Source organism: Boleophthalmus pectinirostris, unplaced genomic scaffold, assembly GCF_026225935.1.
Source record: "Boleophthalmus pectinirostris isolate CB_2022bp ecotype Guang Dong unplaced genomic scaffold, ASM2622593v1 HiC_scaffold_13, whole genome shotgun sequence".
Classification (NCBI taxonomy): Eukaryota; Metazoa; Chordata; class Actinopteri; order Gobiiformes; family Gobiidae; genus Boleophthalmus; species Boleophthalmus pectinirostris.
In genome coordinates this window covers 22,228,496-22,243,178 of record NW_026571036.1, presented here as the reverse complement: position 1 = coordinate 22,243,178, position 14,683 = coordinate 22,228,496, and the positions used below count along the sequence as shown (strand labels likewise).

Here is a 14,683-nt window from a genome sequence, read left to right as displayed (position 1 = left end):
TATTAATAAGTGTATTCCTTAATAGAGAGGAGTCACACAAGCCAGATCTGCGCACAGGACTTATGTGCTTGTACTTCCTGGTTCAAGTCAGGACCTGCGCAGGAGCTTTACAGTCAACTAACCTGCTGGAGATGAACGCATGGATAAGTCTCTCCAAGTCTGGTTTAGACAGTAAATGTTTTTTCAACAATGTTTAGATGGTCAAAAAGCCACAGATGTTACTGATTTGATGTGGCTGTTAAAAATGCATGCATTTTCTCCATGGAGATCTTATTGCTTTATCTGGAATGTTTCACAGTATGGTATCTTTCTATCTTCAAGGAGACAAAACCAAACCAAGTTACAGGTCAGATCTGTGGAGAGGTGACTCTGCTCACAGTCAGAATGCCTGTTTTTCTATGCATTTTTGAGCTATGACATCCACTGTAATTGAATAAATGTAAGGGAAAGCTGTTTAATGTCATACTGTGGAACATTCCAGGCAGAGCAATGACATATCCATGGAAACAAGCAGGTGACGGACACTCCACCAGAAAAGTTACACAATGCACCTTTAAAGTTCAAGTCTGAGTCCATAAAATTGCATTATTATTTTTTTCCCTTGCTGTAATTCCATATATCTTACTTCATATATTTGATGCCAACTGTATGAATATAAAATGTAAAAATAGAAAAAACACTGAATGAAATTGCAGTTTGCCCTACAATGCATCAAACTAGGTCAGGGGTCTCCAACCTCTAGCTGTCCAACCCCTTCTAAATAACTCACCAAGAGATTTCTGAAGTATATGCATTGGGCTAATCTGTGTATTCATTCATTCATTCATTCATTCATTTGTTTTTCAAAATAAAACCAAAAATAAGAAAACGAAAAAACATTATTATTATTAACATCATTATTTGTATCCAAAACTAAAATGAAAAAAACAGATAACCATTCATTTTTTCAGTTTTTGATTTTGTGTTTAAATGAATAATGGAAAAAATGGATAACAACTGTTTCCCGTTTACGTGACTTAAACTGAGATGCCAGACTGAACCAGGACTAAAACAGGTCTAAACCAGGACTGAGACCGGGACCAGACCAGGACCAGGACTAAACCCAGACTGAACCAGGACTAAACCCGGACTGAACCAAGATTAAACCAGGACTAAACTGGTCTCAGTCCTGGTCTTGGTCCCAGTCTCATTTCTGGTCTCAGTCCCGGTCTGGTCCCGGTCTTAGTCCTGATCTCAGTCCTGGTCTCAGTCCTGGTCTCAGTCCTGGTCCTGGTCTGGTCCCGGTCTCAGTCCTGTTTTAGTCCTGTTTAGTCCTGGTTCAGTCTGGCATCACAGTTTAAGTCACCTAAACTGGAAACTGTTGTTATCTGTTTTTTCTATTATTCATTTAAACACAAAATTAAAAACTGAAAAAAACTAATCGTTATCCACTTTTTCATTTTTGTTTTGGAGACAAGTAAAGAAGAAAATACATTTTTTTTTTTTCGTTTTCTTATTTTTGGTTTTATTTTGGAAAAACTGAATAACATGAATTTTTGTTTAATTAAATGGCTATTACCATTGTAAATGTATAATTTTGACGCCCAACTTTGTGCAGTAATAAATGGTTTATGTTTTATAAGCAAATAACTGTACCCTATTTAAGCCCTTAGTTCTTTTATGTACTCAATTTCTCATGCTGCTTCTAAACTGCATTGCTAAAATGAGTAGCTCTCTGGTATTTTTGTTTTGTAACAGTAGTTCACTGGAGGACAAAGGCTGGAATCTCCCGAACTAGATCATACCAATGTGTTTCAAAGGCATACAGGGCATTCGCAAGAAACTATATAAAGGCTGTACTGTCGTTTTGATTTGGTCTTTTTACTACCTCGAAATTACATCACTTCGGAGTTTCCTGCTCATTGTTTGTTTTATTATTACCAAAGAATCACATACATGCTGCAGAAGTATTTGATTTTTCTTTAGATCAGAAAGTACTATTACATGAACTTAAATGTTATTATGTATTTATTTTATATATTCACTCTACACTTCCTGGTGGTAATCTAACTCCAAAGCTGGGATCAACCAATGACCTTTTGGTTGGTGGGTAAACACTCTACACACTAAGCCGCTGCTGCAAACATGTCAATTTCCTGCTTGAGATCTTTAGATATTTTGATAATGCGTAATGTAAAACTGAACCTTGATAATTAGCTTTGTTTATCTGGTCTAGACCAGATTAAAAAAAAAAAAAAACTGTAGAATTCTAGGTGTGAACAGAAATAAAACTTGCTTGAGAGTTGTCAAGCAGTAAACCGCAAATTAAAAGATTCATGTTGTCAAAGTGTATTCAAACCTCTCATTAAACTGTAATGTTCCAGTAAACATGTTCCACATTCGATCTCATGCTCTTGCAATGTTTATTATTAGAAATGATTATTATTATTGCAGAAAGCACTCAGGCTTTTACAATATATCTGTGCTGGAGTAATTTTGCTGAAATACATGGGGAAAAATACAGTACAGGACCTTTAACCAAGTCAAACTTAAAAATGTAATTCTTCAAATATTTTAAATATTTCTTTACCCATTAATACCATAATATAAGAATTAAAATGTGTTAATAAGCCATGCACTTTCAGAAACAATTTGAGAATACTGATTGTTGCAGATGGCATTGAAAAATAAAACCCAATAACTCTAAATAGTGTTGAATGGTTTGATTAAAATTCACTTGTGCTCTTTTTATTCTCAGCTCTTCAAGGTACACTGTGTAACTTGCTTGCATGTTTGTCTCCATGGAGATATTACTGGTTTGCCTTGATTATTGCAAAGTATGGTAATAAATACAATAATGACAATGGAAACAGATCAAGCCTGCACATGGTAAGAATTCATGTTTTTAAGGTATTTTTGAGCTATTAAACACCTATAATTGAACAAATGCACATACTGTAGTTCAATGCCATACTATAAACCATTACAGGTAATGTAGGACAGGTAGGACCTTCCACCGTTTTAGAAGTTGTATACTGCATCTTTAAATACTAATAAACATTTTGTGTTTATTTCACTTTGAAACTATTTGAGCCAATTTACATAACAGGATATGAAACATTCTCTGATTGGACAAAGGAAGTTTATTGCAGCATTAGTCATAAGGGACTATTATAAATATAGGTGTCTATGTTTAGCGCAGAAGTCCAGGTCTATCATTTGCTGCAGTTAATGATGTAGGTCAGAGAATCCTGCAAATTACAAGATGAACTCAGGAATGCAATTGAACAGGACTGATAGCTCATGCCATAGACTTATTGTGAATGCCTTTGTATTGACGGACAATCCTTCAGCTCTATGTCTTTTATTGAATTTTTGCATTGGTTTGCTATCTTTAATTACAATTTGTGGAAATCTTCTTGTAATCATTTCTATTGTATATTTTCGACAGCTCCACACTCCAACAAACTATCTTATTTTGTCTCTAGCTATTGCTGATTTGCTGGTTGGATTTGTAGTCTTTCCTCTCACTATAAAATTCTCCATAAGTTCATGTCGTGTTGAAAAAGAACTGTTTTGCATTGTTCGCAGTACTTTTGACATGTCCTTGTGTACTTCTTCGATTCTCAACTTGTGTTGTATTTCTATTGATAGATATTACTCTGTCTGCCAGCCTTTGACTTACAGAGCTAAAATAACTGAGAGTGTAGCTTTGGTTATGATATCAGTCAGTTGGACAATTTCAGCTTTTATTGGAATCGGTCTCACAGTAATGAACACAACACCATGTAAGGGAAACTGCTTTGTTGATGTTGTACTTGTAAATATAATAGGTCTTATTTTTGGCTTTTATGCACCAGTGTTTGTAATGTTGTGTATTTATTTTAAGATTTTTCTTGTAGCGCAAAAGCAAGCACGCAGTATCCAAGGAACTCAAAGTGGAGTTAGTAAAATGGAGAAAAAGGCAACCAAGACTTTAGCCACAGTGATGGGATTATTTCTGTTATGTTGGTTACCTTTCTATATTTGTACAACTGTTATATCCTTTAATCCTCATTCACTCGTGCCCCTGGCCTTCATTGAGCTGCTAAACTGGCTTGCACTGATAAATTCAACCCTCAACCCTTTTATTTATGCTTTTTTCTATAGCTGGTTCAGAGCGGCTTTCAGAATGATCATCTCTGGGAAAATATTCATAGGCGATTTTGCCAACTTCAAATTGCAATGAGTCATGAGTTTGTAATTTTACATTAGAACTGAATGTTTATCAGCTTAGTTAAATGTTACTTGATGACTGATGACTTGATGAATTTTGAACATTTTAAATTCTGATTAAAATGGATATATGGTTGATGTAAATATCATGCTAATTTCAACCAGAAAAATATTGTTTATTTTATTTAATTTTTTAAATTGCTGGTTAAAATGTACTTTTTATGGTCTGGTTTGAGGCTCTGAGATTGAAAAGAAAAACACACTTGGATCTAGTCTCCGCTTGTTCCTTTCATTCATTTGTTTAGTTTTATTATTCCACAAAACATAAAAGTACTTTTAGCTGATGGAAATGCATGTAATTTTGTCATAGTTTTGTTATTTAGTCAATAGTTTTAGCCAACAAAAATATGACATTGACAAAAGCTATGATGGAAATTTTTTAATTGACAAAATAAACACTGCTTGTTTTTGTAAATATTATGCTTACCTCAAGTAAAGATATTTAATGTATGTCTGATTACATCACATTAATAAAATACACTATATCTTTAAACCATCCTCCTTTTATGCCTCTTTAAGAATTAATATGGGAAAACTATGTTGTCACTTGCTAGCATATGGAAGATAATTTGTTCCATCAGATTTTGAATTTTAAATACCACTGAATTTCTCACTTTCAATTTTTTAACTCTGAAAAAAGATATTTGAATTATTTTTATTCTGAATTTTAGTGGCTGAAATTTGAAGTTTCCTTTCAATTCAAAGTCATAAAAAAAAAAATCACCACAGGTATTTTCAAGCCCTCAAATTCACCAGTCAAAATTCAGAATGTATAATTTGCAGTGAAAAATTTCACAGAAAAGATCCAAGAAGCAATCGATCATGTGAGCGAAGAGGACAGAGGCTGTTTTCTATTGGCTGTTCCCATCTGTGGACGGGGTTTACATTTAAGAAATCAAAGAGCTGAGGTTTCGATGAAGCTAATTCTGACCAATCACATCGCGTCACTGTAACATTTCCTGTTTCTTACTAAGTTAGATTGGATCACTTTGGATCGATTGCTTCTGCATTGGCATCTCGGATCTTTACTGTGAATTTTCTTCACTGTGAATTTTGACTGTTGAATTTGAAGGCTTGAAAATATTTGTGCTGAATATTTAAGGTGATTTATTTTTTATTTTTTTTTATATTGAATTTTATACACTGAAAATGTACACTTAAAATTTCAGCAAACAAAACATAATACAAATAATTCAAACATGTTTTTTCAGAGTAAAAAAAATTCTAAGTGAGAAATTTAACAGAATTTTCAAATTATCTTCCATACTAGCAGGCAACACTGAGAGGAGCAGCAAATGTGAGTGTCATAAAGGGGCACAACATTAATCACAGCACTACTGTATCTTCATGCGCACAAAAGAGTAAAGCTTATCAAAAGCGTTTACAGTAAAACATATGGAGAATGTATTTCTGCAATCTGAATAAAACTACTATGGTGGTATATTGTACGTGACGTATTGCTCTCACTTCCCCAAAAAATGTCAGCTCATCACGTAATTACATTAAAAATTTCACATTATAACATGATATTTATCACATTATTTCATGATATAAAATTATCAAGTTTTTTATGATGTGGTGTTTTGACGTTAAAACGTTTAATTATCATGTTAATACGTGATATGAAATTATCACATTATGTCGTGATAGGCATTTATCACATTATTTCATGATATAATGATATATTCATGTTATAATGTGAAAACGTCAAGTACCCTGATAGCATTGGGATCCACAGCAGATCTGTTTCAGTCCACCAAATCTGCCCCACAGTCCGCCCACTTTGCAGATCCGCCTTGTATTTGTTCCGTATTCACTTTATGACTGTTGATAACCCTAATCCTTGGGCAGCCTGCTGTCACAGAGAGGATATGCAGCTAAATCATCTTAGATCCACACTGTGAATGCACATTTAGCACAACACTTGTTAAATTTGTACTATCAATGAGTGGATCCTCGGCTAAACCAGTTCAGATTCGCTGCGCGTGCACGCCATTGACTTATCAGCCATTAGTGGGTCCTGAGTGGAAAGAAGTAGCACCCACCTGTTGTCCACGGATTTGACTGTAAGTAATTGTTAAAAAGTTAATTGTATTAGTCATCATTAATGTACACAACGTTCATGTTAGATTGTGATGTCTGTACGTCTGTGATTGGGTGTGTTTTATCAGTTTTAAAGAGTGCAGTAGCAATAAAGTTACAGGACAGGAGCAGCTAACCTGTCCAGAGCTGAACATTGACAGACTGGATCTTCACTAGGCTAGTCTAATTGTACTGTGGTGCTAAACTCAAGTTAAGTCTTAATAATAAGGCTACACTCAGTCTCATCTGTCCATGCTTTTACTAATATGACTTATGTTTGTCCCCTCCTTGAACCGTCACCTTATCGTGGTGGAGGGGTTTGAGTGCCCGAATGATCCTGGGAGCTATGTTGTCGGGGGCTTCATGCCCCTGGTAGGGTCACCCAAGGCAAACAGGTCCTGGGGGATGGGTCAGACGAAGAACGGTTCAGAAGCCCCACATGATAAGTTCTAATCAGAGGCCAGTTACGTCGCCCGGAATGGCGTCACCGGGCCCCCACCCTGGAGCCAGGCCTGGGGTGGGTGCTCGAAAGTGAGCGTCTGGTGGCCGGGCACAGCCTGAACGAGTGACATAGGGCCGCCCTTCCGTGGGCCCACCACCTGCGGGAGGAGCCATATGGGGCTGGTGCAAAGAGATCTGGGCGGCAGTCGAAGGCGGGGGCCTCGGCGACCAGGATCTCCGGACATGGAGACTAGCTCTGGGGACATGGAATGTCACCTCGAAGGAGCCTGAGCTTGTGCGGGAGGTTGAGCAAGACTAGTTATAGTCGGCCTCACCTCCACGCACAGTTTGGGCTCTGGAACCCAACTCCTTGAGAGGGGATGGACTCTCCATTTCTCTGGCGTTGGCCACGGGGAGCGGCGGGCTGGTGTGGGCCTGCTCATTGCCCCACAGCTCAGCCGCCACGTGTTGGAGTTCACCCCAGTGAACGAGAGGGTCGCGTCCCTGCGCCTTCGGGTCGGGGACAGGTCTCTCACTGTGGTGTCGGCCTACGGGCCGAACAGCAGTGCAGAGTACCCGGCCTTCTTGGAGTCCTTGGGAGGGGTACTAGACAGTGCACCAACCGGGGACTCCGTTGTTCTACTGGGGGACTTCAACGCCCACGTGGGCAATGACGGTGACACTTGGACAGGGGTGATTGGGAGGAACGGCCTCCCCGATCTGAACCCAAGCGGTGTTTTGTTATTGGACTTCTGTGCTAGTCACAGTTTGTCCATAACGAACACCATGTTCGAACACAAGGGTGTCCATAAGTGCACGTGGCACCAGGACACCCTAGGCCGGAGGTCGATGATCGACTTTGTAGTTGTGTCAACTGACCTCCGGCCGCGTGTCTTGGACACTCGGGTGAAGAGAGGGGCTGAGCTGTCAACTGATCACCACCTGGTTGTGAGCTGAAGGAGGAAGCCGGAAAGACCTGGCAGGCCCAAGTGTGTAGTGAGGGTCTGCTGGGAACGTCTGTCAGAGCCCTCTGTCAGAGGGACTTTCAACTCGCACCTCTGGGAGGACTTCTCCCAGATTCCGGGGGAGGCTGGAGATATGGAGTCCGAGTGGGCTTCATTCTTGGCCTCTATTGTCAATGCGGCCGCTCGTAGCTGTGGACGTAAGGTCTGTGGTGCCTGTCGTGGCGGCAATCCCTGAACCCGGTGGTGGACACCGGAAGTAAGGGTTGCGTCAAGCTGAAGAAGGAGACCTATCGGGTCTTGTTGGCTCGTGGGACCCCTGAGGCAGCTGATGGGTACTGTCAGCTTCTTCTGGAGGGGCCTGAAAAGAGCCTTAAAAGAGAGTCCAGAAGGATTAAAGGTGTTCACAAACATGTCTCTTTATTAGGCTCACACAGGTACAGATCTCTTGATTCAAGTTGATTCACACAGCATCTCTCCACGTCACCTCTCCTAGTACAAGAAGAGCTGACAGCTTTATACTGACCATCTCGTCAGAATATTGACAAACTGTAATTGGTATTTACAGGAAATTCACAGAAATGTTGACCTAGACAGTGTAACCACAGATAGTCATATGTTAAAGAGTTCAGACACTCCCCCTTTATGTCTCATATACATCACAAAGTCCATCATAACATGTCCCAAACTCATTGACATTTTAAAGTTCAGACACTGACTTCTCTTTATGACACATGTACAAGAACATTGAACCCCTTCCACATTGCATGGTGAATTAACATGAATGAAAAACTAAAAATACAGAAATTAATTCCCACAGTACCGGTGGGCCAAGCGTGCTGCAGCTCGTGTGGTTGCGGAGGCAAAAACTCGGAGCTGGGAGGAGTTCGGGGAGGCCATGGAGGAGGACTATCGGACGGCCTCAAAGAGATTCTGGCAAACTGTCCGGCGCCTCAGGAGGGGGAAGCAGTTCTTCACCAACACTGTTTACAGTGCGGGGGGAGAGCTGCTGACCTCGACTGGGGATGTTGTCCGGCGGTGGAAGGAATACTTTGAGGATCTCCTCAATCCCACCGTCATGTTTTCCGAGGAGGAAGCCGAGGCTGGGGACTCGGAGGCGGACTCGTCCATCACCCTGGCTGAAGTCACTGAGGTGGTTGGCAAGCTCCTTGGTGGCAAGGCTCCGGGGGTGGACGAGATCCGTTCTGAGTACCTGAAGTCTCTGGATGTTGCGGAGCTGTCTTGGCTGACACGCCTCTTCAACATCGTGTTGCGGTCGGGGACAGTACCTCTGGACTGGCAAACCAGGGTGGTGGTCCCTCTGTATAAGAAGGGGGACCGGAGGGTGTGTTCCAACTACAGGGGAATCACACTCCTCAGCCTTCCCGGTAAGGTCTATGCCAGGGTACTGGAGAAGAGAATCCAGCCGATAGTTGAACCTCGGATCCAGGAAGAGCAGTGTGGTTTTCGTCTTGGCCGTGGAACACTGGACCAGCTCTACACTCTCCATAGGGTGCTCGAGGATTCATGGGAGTTTGCCCAACCAGTCCACATGTGCTTTGTGGACTTGGAGAAGGCATTCGACCGTGTCCCTCGTGGTGTCCTGTGGGGGGCACTCTGGGAGTATGGGGTCCGGGGCCCTTTGCTAAGGGCTGTCCGGTCCCTGTATGACCGGAGCAGGAGCTGTGTTCGCGTTGCCGGCAGTAAGTCAGACCTGTTTCCGGTGCATGTTGGACTCCGCCAGGGCTGCCCTTTGTCACCGGTTCTGTTCATTGTATTTATGGACAGAATTTCTAGGCGCAGTCAGGGGCCGGAGGGGGTCCGGTTTGGGGACCACAGGATGTCATCTCTGTTGTTCGCAGATGTATCTCGGGGTCTTGTTCACGAGTGAGGGAAGGACGGAATGTGAGATTGACAGGCGGATCGGTGCAGCGTCTGCAGTGATACGGTCGCTGTATCGGACCGTTGTGGTGAAGAGGGAGGCCAAAGGCGAAGCTCTCGATTTACCGGTCAATCTACGTTCCTACTCTCACCTATGGTCATGAGCTCTGGGTAGTGACCGAAAGGACGAGATCGCAGATACATGCGCTCGAAATGAGTTTCCTTCGCAGGGTGGCAGGGCGCTCCCTTAGAGATAGGGTGAGGAGCTCAGTCACACGGGAGGAGCTCGGAGTAGAGCCGCTGCTCCTCCACGTCGAGAGGAGCCACCTGAGGTGGCTCGGGCATCTGTTCCGGATGTCTCCTGGGCGCCTCCCTCGGGAGGTGTTCCAGGCATGTCCCACCGGGAGGAGGCCCCGGGGAAGACCTAGGACACGCTGGAGGGACTATGTCATCTCCCAGATGAATGCTGTTGTTGTGTCCTTGGGCAAGACACTTAACCCACCTTGCTCACAGTGTCTGCGTACACTGGTGTGTGAATGTACGAGTGAATAAGTGAGTGGTTCCTTGTTGTAAAGCATTTTGAGTGCCTTGAAGGTGGAAAAGCGCTATAGAAAAATGTGACCATTTACCATTTAAATAAACATTGCTTACATTGTAAAAAATCTGCTGCTTCTTTTGTTAATTAATGAGATCTAATGTAAGGATATCACTGATCATATAATGAAATCAAGTAAAACCATACTTGATGTTTTCACGTTATAATGTGAATATATCATTATATCATGAAATAATGTGATAAATACCTGTCACGAAATAATGTGATAATTTCATATCAAGTATTAACGTAATAATTTCATGTTATAACATGAAAATACCACATCATGAAATAACATGATAATTTCATGTTATAACGTGAAACTTTTTATGTAATTATATGATACTGGGCCGAAATATTTTTGGGGGAGCATTAGACCTATAGGCCAATGGGACATGGCCATCACAGCTGACTAAAGGCTCATGGACGGGATGCTTAAGTGTATCCAGGGAAGCTTGTGAAACGGGACACTGAATGTACATATTTGGACAGGGTCCTGGGGATGCAGATCACATCCAGAGAGCTTTTTCCTTTCCTGCAAGGAAAATGGGAGCTGGCCTGAGTACGAGGTGTTATGCATCTGCCTCACTCTGTTCACTGCCCACTCATTTGCTCAGATAAACGCACATAGGACACTACTGGCTGTGGTGTTTGCAGAGCGCACAGCAGTTTGAGGTGTGGTTAGGAAAGTTCTAGAATGAACAGAAAGTTATTTTTGCTTGGACTAAACGCCTTTTATGTACTTGTGATTCTGGCACCTCCTCTGTGCTCTCCGTGAGGGGAGGTCACATAAACATAAGCAAGTGATAGAGCGCGCAGAGCTTCACGCACAGCTCACTACTGACATGAGAGGCAGCTGCACTTGGAACTGCTCCTCTGGAGAGAGTCAGTGATAGTTGGGCTCTCCTCCATGCACAGCTTGGGCTTTGGAACCCAACTCTATGAGAAAGGTTGGGTTTTCCATTTTTCTGGCATTGCCCATAGGGAGGAGCAACAGGCTGGTGTGGGTTTGCTGAGCTCAGCTGCCAGGTGCTGGAGTTCACCCCAGTGAATGAGCATCCCTGTGCCTTTGCAGTGAGGCCACGACTTTCACTGCTGTTTTGGCCTTCGGGCCAAACAGCAGTGCGGAATAACTAGCTTTCTTAGAGCCCTTGGGAGAGGCACTAGAAGACAGTGTACTGACAGGGGACTCCATTGTTTTACTGGGAAACCTGAATGGCCCATGTGGGCAACAACACATCTGGAGAGAAGTGATCAGGAGAAATGGTCTCTGCAATATGAACCCCAGCTGTGTTTTGTTATTTTGCTTCTGCGCTAGTCACGGTTTGTTCATAACTAAAACAATGTTCAAGCACAAGATTGCCATTGACTTTGTTGTTGTGTTTGACCTTCGGTGACACTCAGAGAGAGGAGCACAGCTGTCAAGCAATCAGTAGTTGTGGGTTGCGTCCGCTGGCAGAGGAGGAAGCTGGAAAGACCTGGCAGACCCGAGTGTATCGGGAATTTCTGGGGTAGCCCACTGTCAGCAAGACCTTCATCTCAAACATACGGAAGAGCTTCTCCCAAATCCCAAGGAGGCTGGTGACACTGAGTCTGAGTGGACGATGTTCTTTAATGCCATTGCCAATACAGCTGGTCACAGCTGTGGTCATAAGGTCTCTGCATATTGCAGCTGTAACCCAAAAACCCGGGGTGGATGAGGGAAGAAAGAAGAAGGAGTCCTATTGAGTCTTGTTGGCTTCTGGAACTTGTGAGGCAGCTGACAGGTACAGGTATAAGTATACCACAGGTTGTACAGTCGGAGAGACAAAAACTTGGGGTTGGGAGGAGTCTGGAGAGGCAATGAAGGAGGACTATTGGTCGGCCTCAGAGACCTTTTGAAAAATCATCTGACGCCTCAAGAGGAGGAAGCAGTGCTTCATCAACACTGCTTAAAGTGACCTCGACTGAGGATGTTGTTGGATTGTGAAAGGAATACTTTGAGAATCTCCTCAATCCCACGCCACATTTTCAGGAGTAAGCAGAGGCTGGAGACTCAGAGGCGGACACGTCCATCTCCCTGTCTGTAGTCACTGAGGTGGCTGGTCAGCTCCTTGATGGCAAGAATCCTGGAGTGAATGAGATCCAACCTGAGTACCTTAAATCTCTGGATGTTGTGTCTTGGTTGACATATCTCGAGGACAGTACTTCTGGATTGGCCGATTGGTGTGGTGGTCTCTCTGTTTAAATATGAGGACTGGAGAGTCTGCTCCAACTATAGAGGGATCCTCATCCTTCCTGGTAAGGTTTGTCTATTCCAAGATATTACAGAGGAGAATCTGAACAATAGTTGAAACCTTCATGTCTGCTCTTTATCAGGGGCCAGAGGGTGTCCGGTTTAGAGACCACAGGAGCTCATCTCTGCTGTTCGCAGATGATGATGTCATGATGGCTTCATCAAACCAGGATTGGTCTGGAAGAAAGCCCCAGGGAAAAACCCAGGACATGCTGGAGGAACTGTGTCCGAGTGAGGGAAGTGTGGGAGTCCTTGCTTATACTGCTGCCTCAACAACCCATCCCCGGATAAATTGAAGAAGATATATGGATAGTCAATAAATGTATACAGTAGCAGAGGTCGATGTGTCACTGGTATGACTGTGCAGTGTAATAAATCAGTAAAGAGTGCCTGTGTTTTTCAGTCTGAGAATGATAGGCATTCACCAGAAGTATACAGGTTTTACCATTAATATGTACATAATACCTTTTCATTAATGACTGATGTGGGTTAATGTCATACTTTTTTTAACCAGTAACTAAAATAATATTGATAAAAAATCACTGTCTTATTCTTAGCTCATAAATACTGTACTAATAATATATTTTCTGCTAATGCACATTGACAATTAGTGTATAAAACAAGTTACGTCACAGAATGTAATACATTCTCTGATTGGATGAATGATGTTTATTGTAACATTAGTCATAAGGGACTATTATAAATGTAAGTGTTAGGTTGCAGATGGCCAGGACACCAGTCAGTGATGTAGGTCAGAGAATCCTGCAAATTACAAGATGAACTCAGGAATGCAATTGAACAGGACTGATAGCTACATTGACATACACTCATGCCATAGACTTGATGTGAATGCCTTTGTATTGACGGACAATCCTTCAGCTCTATGTTTTTTATTGAATTTTTGCATTGGTTTGCTATCTTTAATTACAATTTGTGGAAATCTTCTTGTAATCATTTCTATTGTATATTTTCGACAGCTCCACACTCCAACAAACTATCTTATTTTGTCTCTAGCTATTGCTGATTTGCTGGTTGGATTTGTTGTTTTCCCTCTTACAATACAATTCTCCATTAGCTCTTGCCTGTTTGAAAAAGAACTGTTTTGCATTGTTCGCAGTACTTTTGATATCTCTTTGTGTACTTCTTCGATTCTCAACTTGTGTTGTATTTCTATTGATAGATATTACTCTGTCTGCCAGCCTTTGACTTACAGAGCTAAAATAACTGAGAGTGTAGCTTTGGTTATGATATCAGTCAGTTGGACAATTTCAGCTTTTATTGGAATCGGTGTCACAGTAATGAACACAACACCATGTAAGGGAAACTGCTTTGTTGATGTTGTACTTGTAAATATAATAGGTCTTATTTTTGGCTTTTATGCACCAGTGTTTGTAATGTTGTGTATTTATTTTAAGATTTTTCTTGTAGCGCAAAAGCAAGCACGCAGTATCCAAGGAACTCAGAGTGGAGTTAGTAAAATGGAGAAAAAGGCAACCAAGACTTTAGCCACAGTGATGGGGTTATTTCTGTTATGTTGGTTGCCTTTCTATATTTGTACAACTGTTCTGTCTTTTAGCCCTGGTACACTCTTACCTCTAGCCTTCATTGAGCTCCTAAACTGGCTTGCACTGATAAATTCAACCCTCAACCCTTTTATTTATGCTTTTTTCTATAGCTGGTTCAGAGCGGCTTTCAGAATGATCATCTCTGGGAAAATATTCATAGGCGATTTTGCCAACTTCAAATTGCAATGAGTCAAGATTTTGTAATTTCCTACAAGGAGTGGGTGGTTAAAGGTTGCATTTATTTAGTTAAATGGTACTTGATGCTTTGAGTAAGTTGTACTTTTATTTCTGTTATTTTTCCAATCAAACAGTTTGTTTAAACTAGTAAGGTAAAGTAAAAATGTCAATTAATTATTTTTAGTTTAAGTTTTTAATTCAATGAAAATGTCATGCTAAGTCAACCAGAAAAATATACTTTTATTTTAACTAAATTATATTAGACTGCTTCATGAGGCATGTACATGTTCCTTGGACATTGAGATTGAGTGGTCTGCTCGGTGGGATTAAAAAAACAAAAAAAGATCTAGTCTCCGCTTGTTCCTTTTAGTTTTTATCATTCAACAAAAATATCAGTACTTTTAATCAACAAAAAATATGTAATTAAAGTCATAATTGTAGTCGTTATTGA

The 14,683-nt window shown here is 41.5% G+C and overlaps 2 protein-coding genes across 2 annotated transcripts; both read left to right on the top strand.

Moving 5' to 3' along the window:
- Nucleotides 1–3,244: 3,244 nt before the first annotated feature.
- On the top strand, nucleotides 3,245–4,207 carry LOC110154836 (trace amine-associated receptor 1-like). The gene is made up of 2 exons (XM_055149278.1): nucleotides 3,245–3,557; nucleotides 3,630–4,207. The coding sequence occupies exons 1-2, from the start codon at nucleotides 3,245–3,247 to the stop codon at nucleotides 4,205–4,207; spliced, it is 891 nt and encodes a 296-aa protein (XP_055005253.1).
- A 9,059-nt stretch (nucleotides 4,208–13,266) lies between these two features.
- Nucleotides 13,267–14,244, top strand: LOC110154847 (trace amine-associated receptor 1-like). Its single transcript, XM_055149276.1, has 2 exons — nucleotides 13,267–13,594; nucleotides 13,667–14,244. Exons 1-2 carry the CDS (start codon nucleotides 13,267–13,269, stop codon nucleotides 14,242–14,244), a joined length of 906 nt encoding a protein of 301 aa, XP_055005251.1.
- The last annotated feature ends 439 nt before the right edge of the window (nucleotides 14,245–14,683 follow it).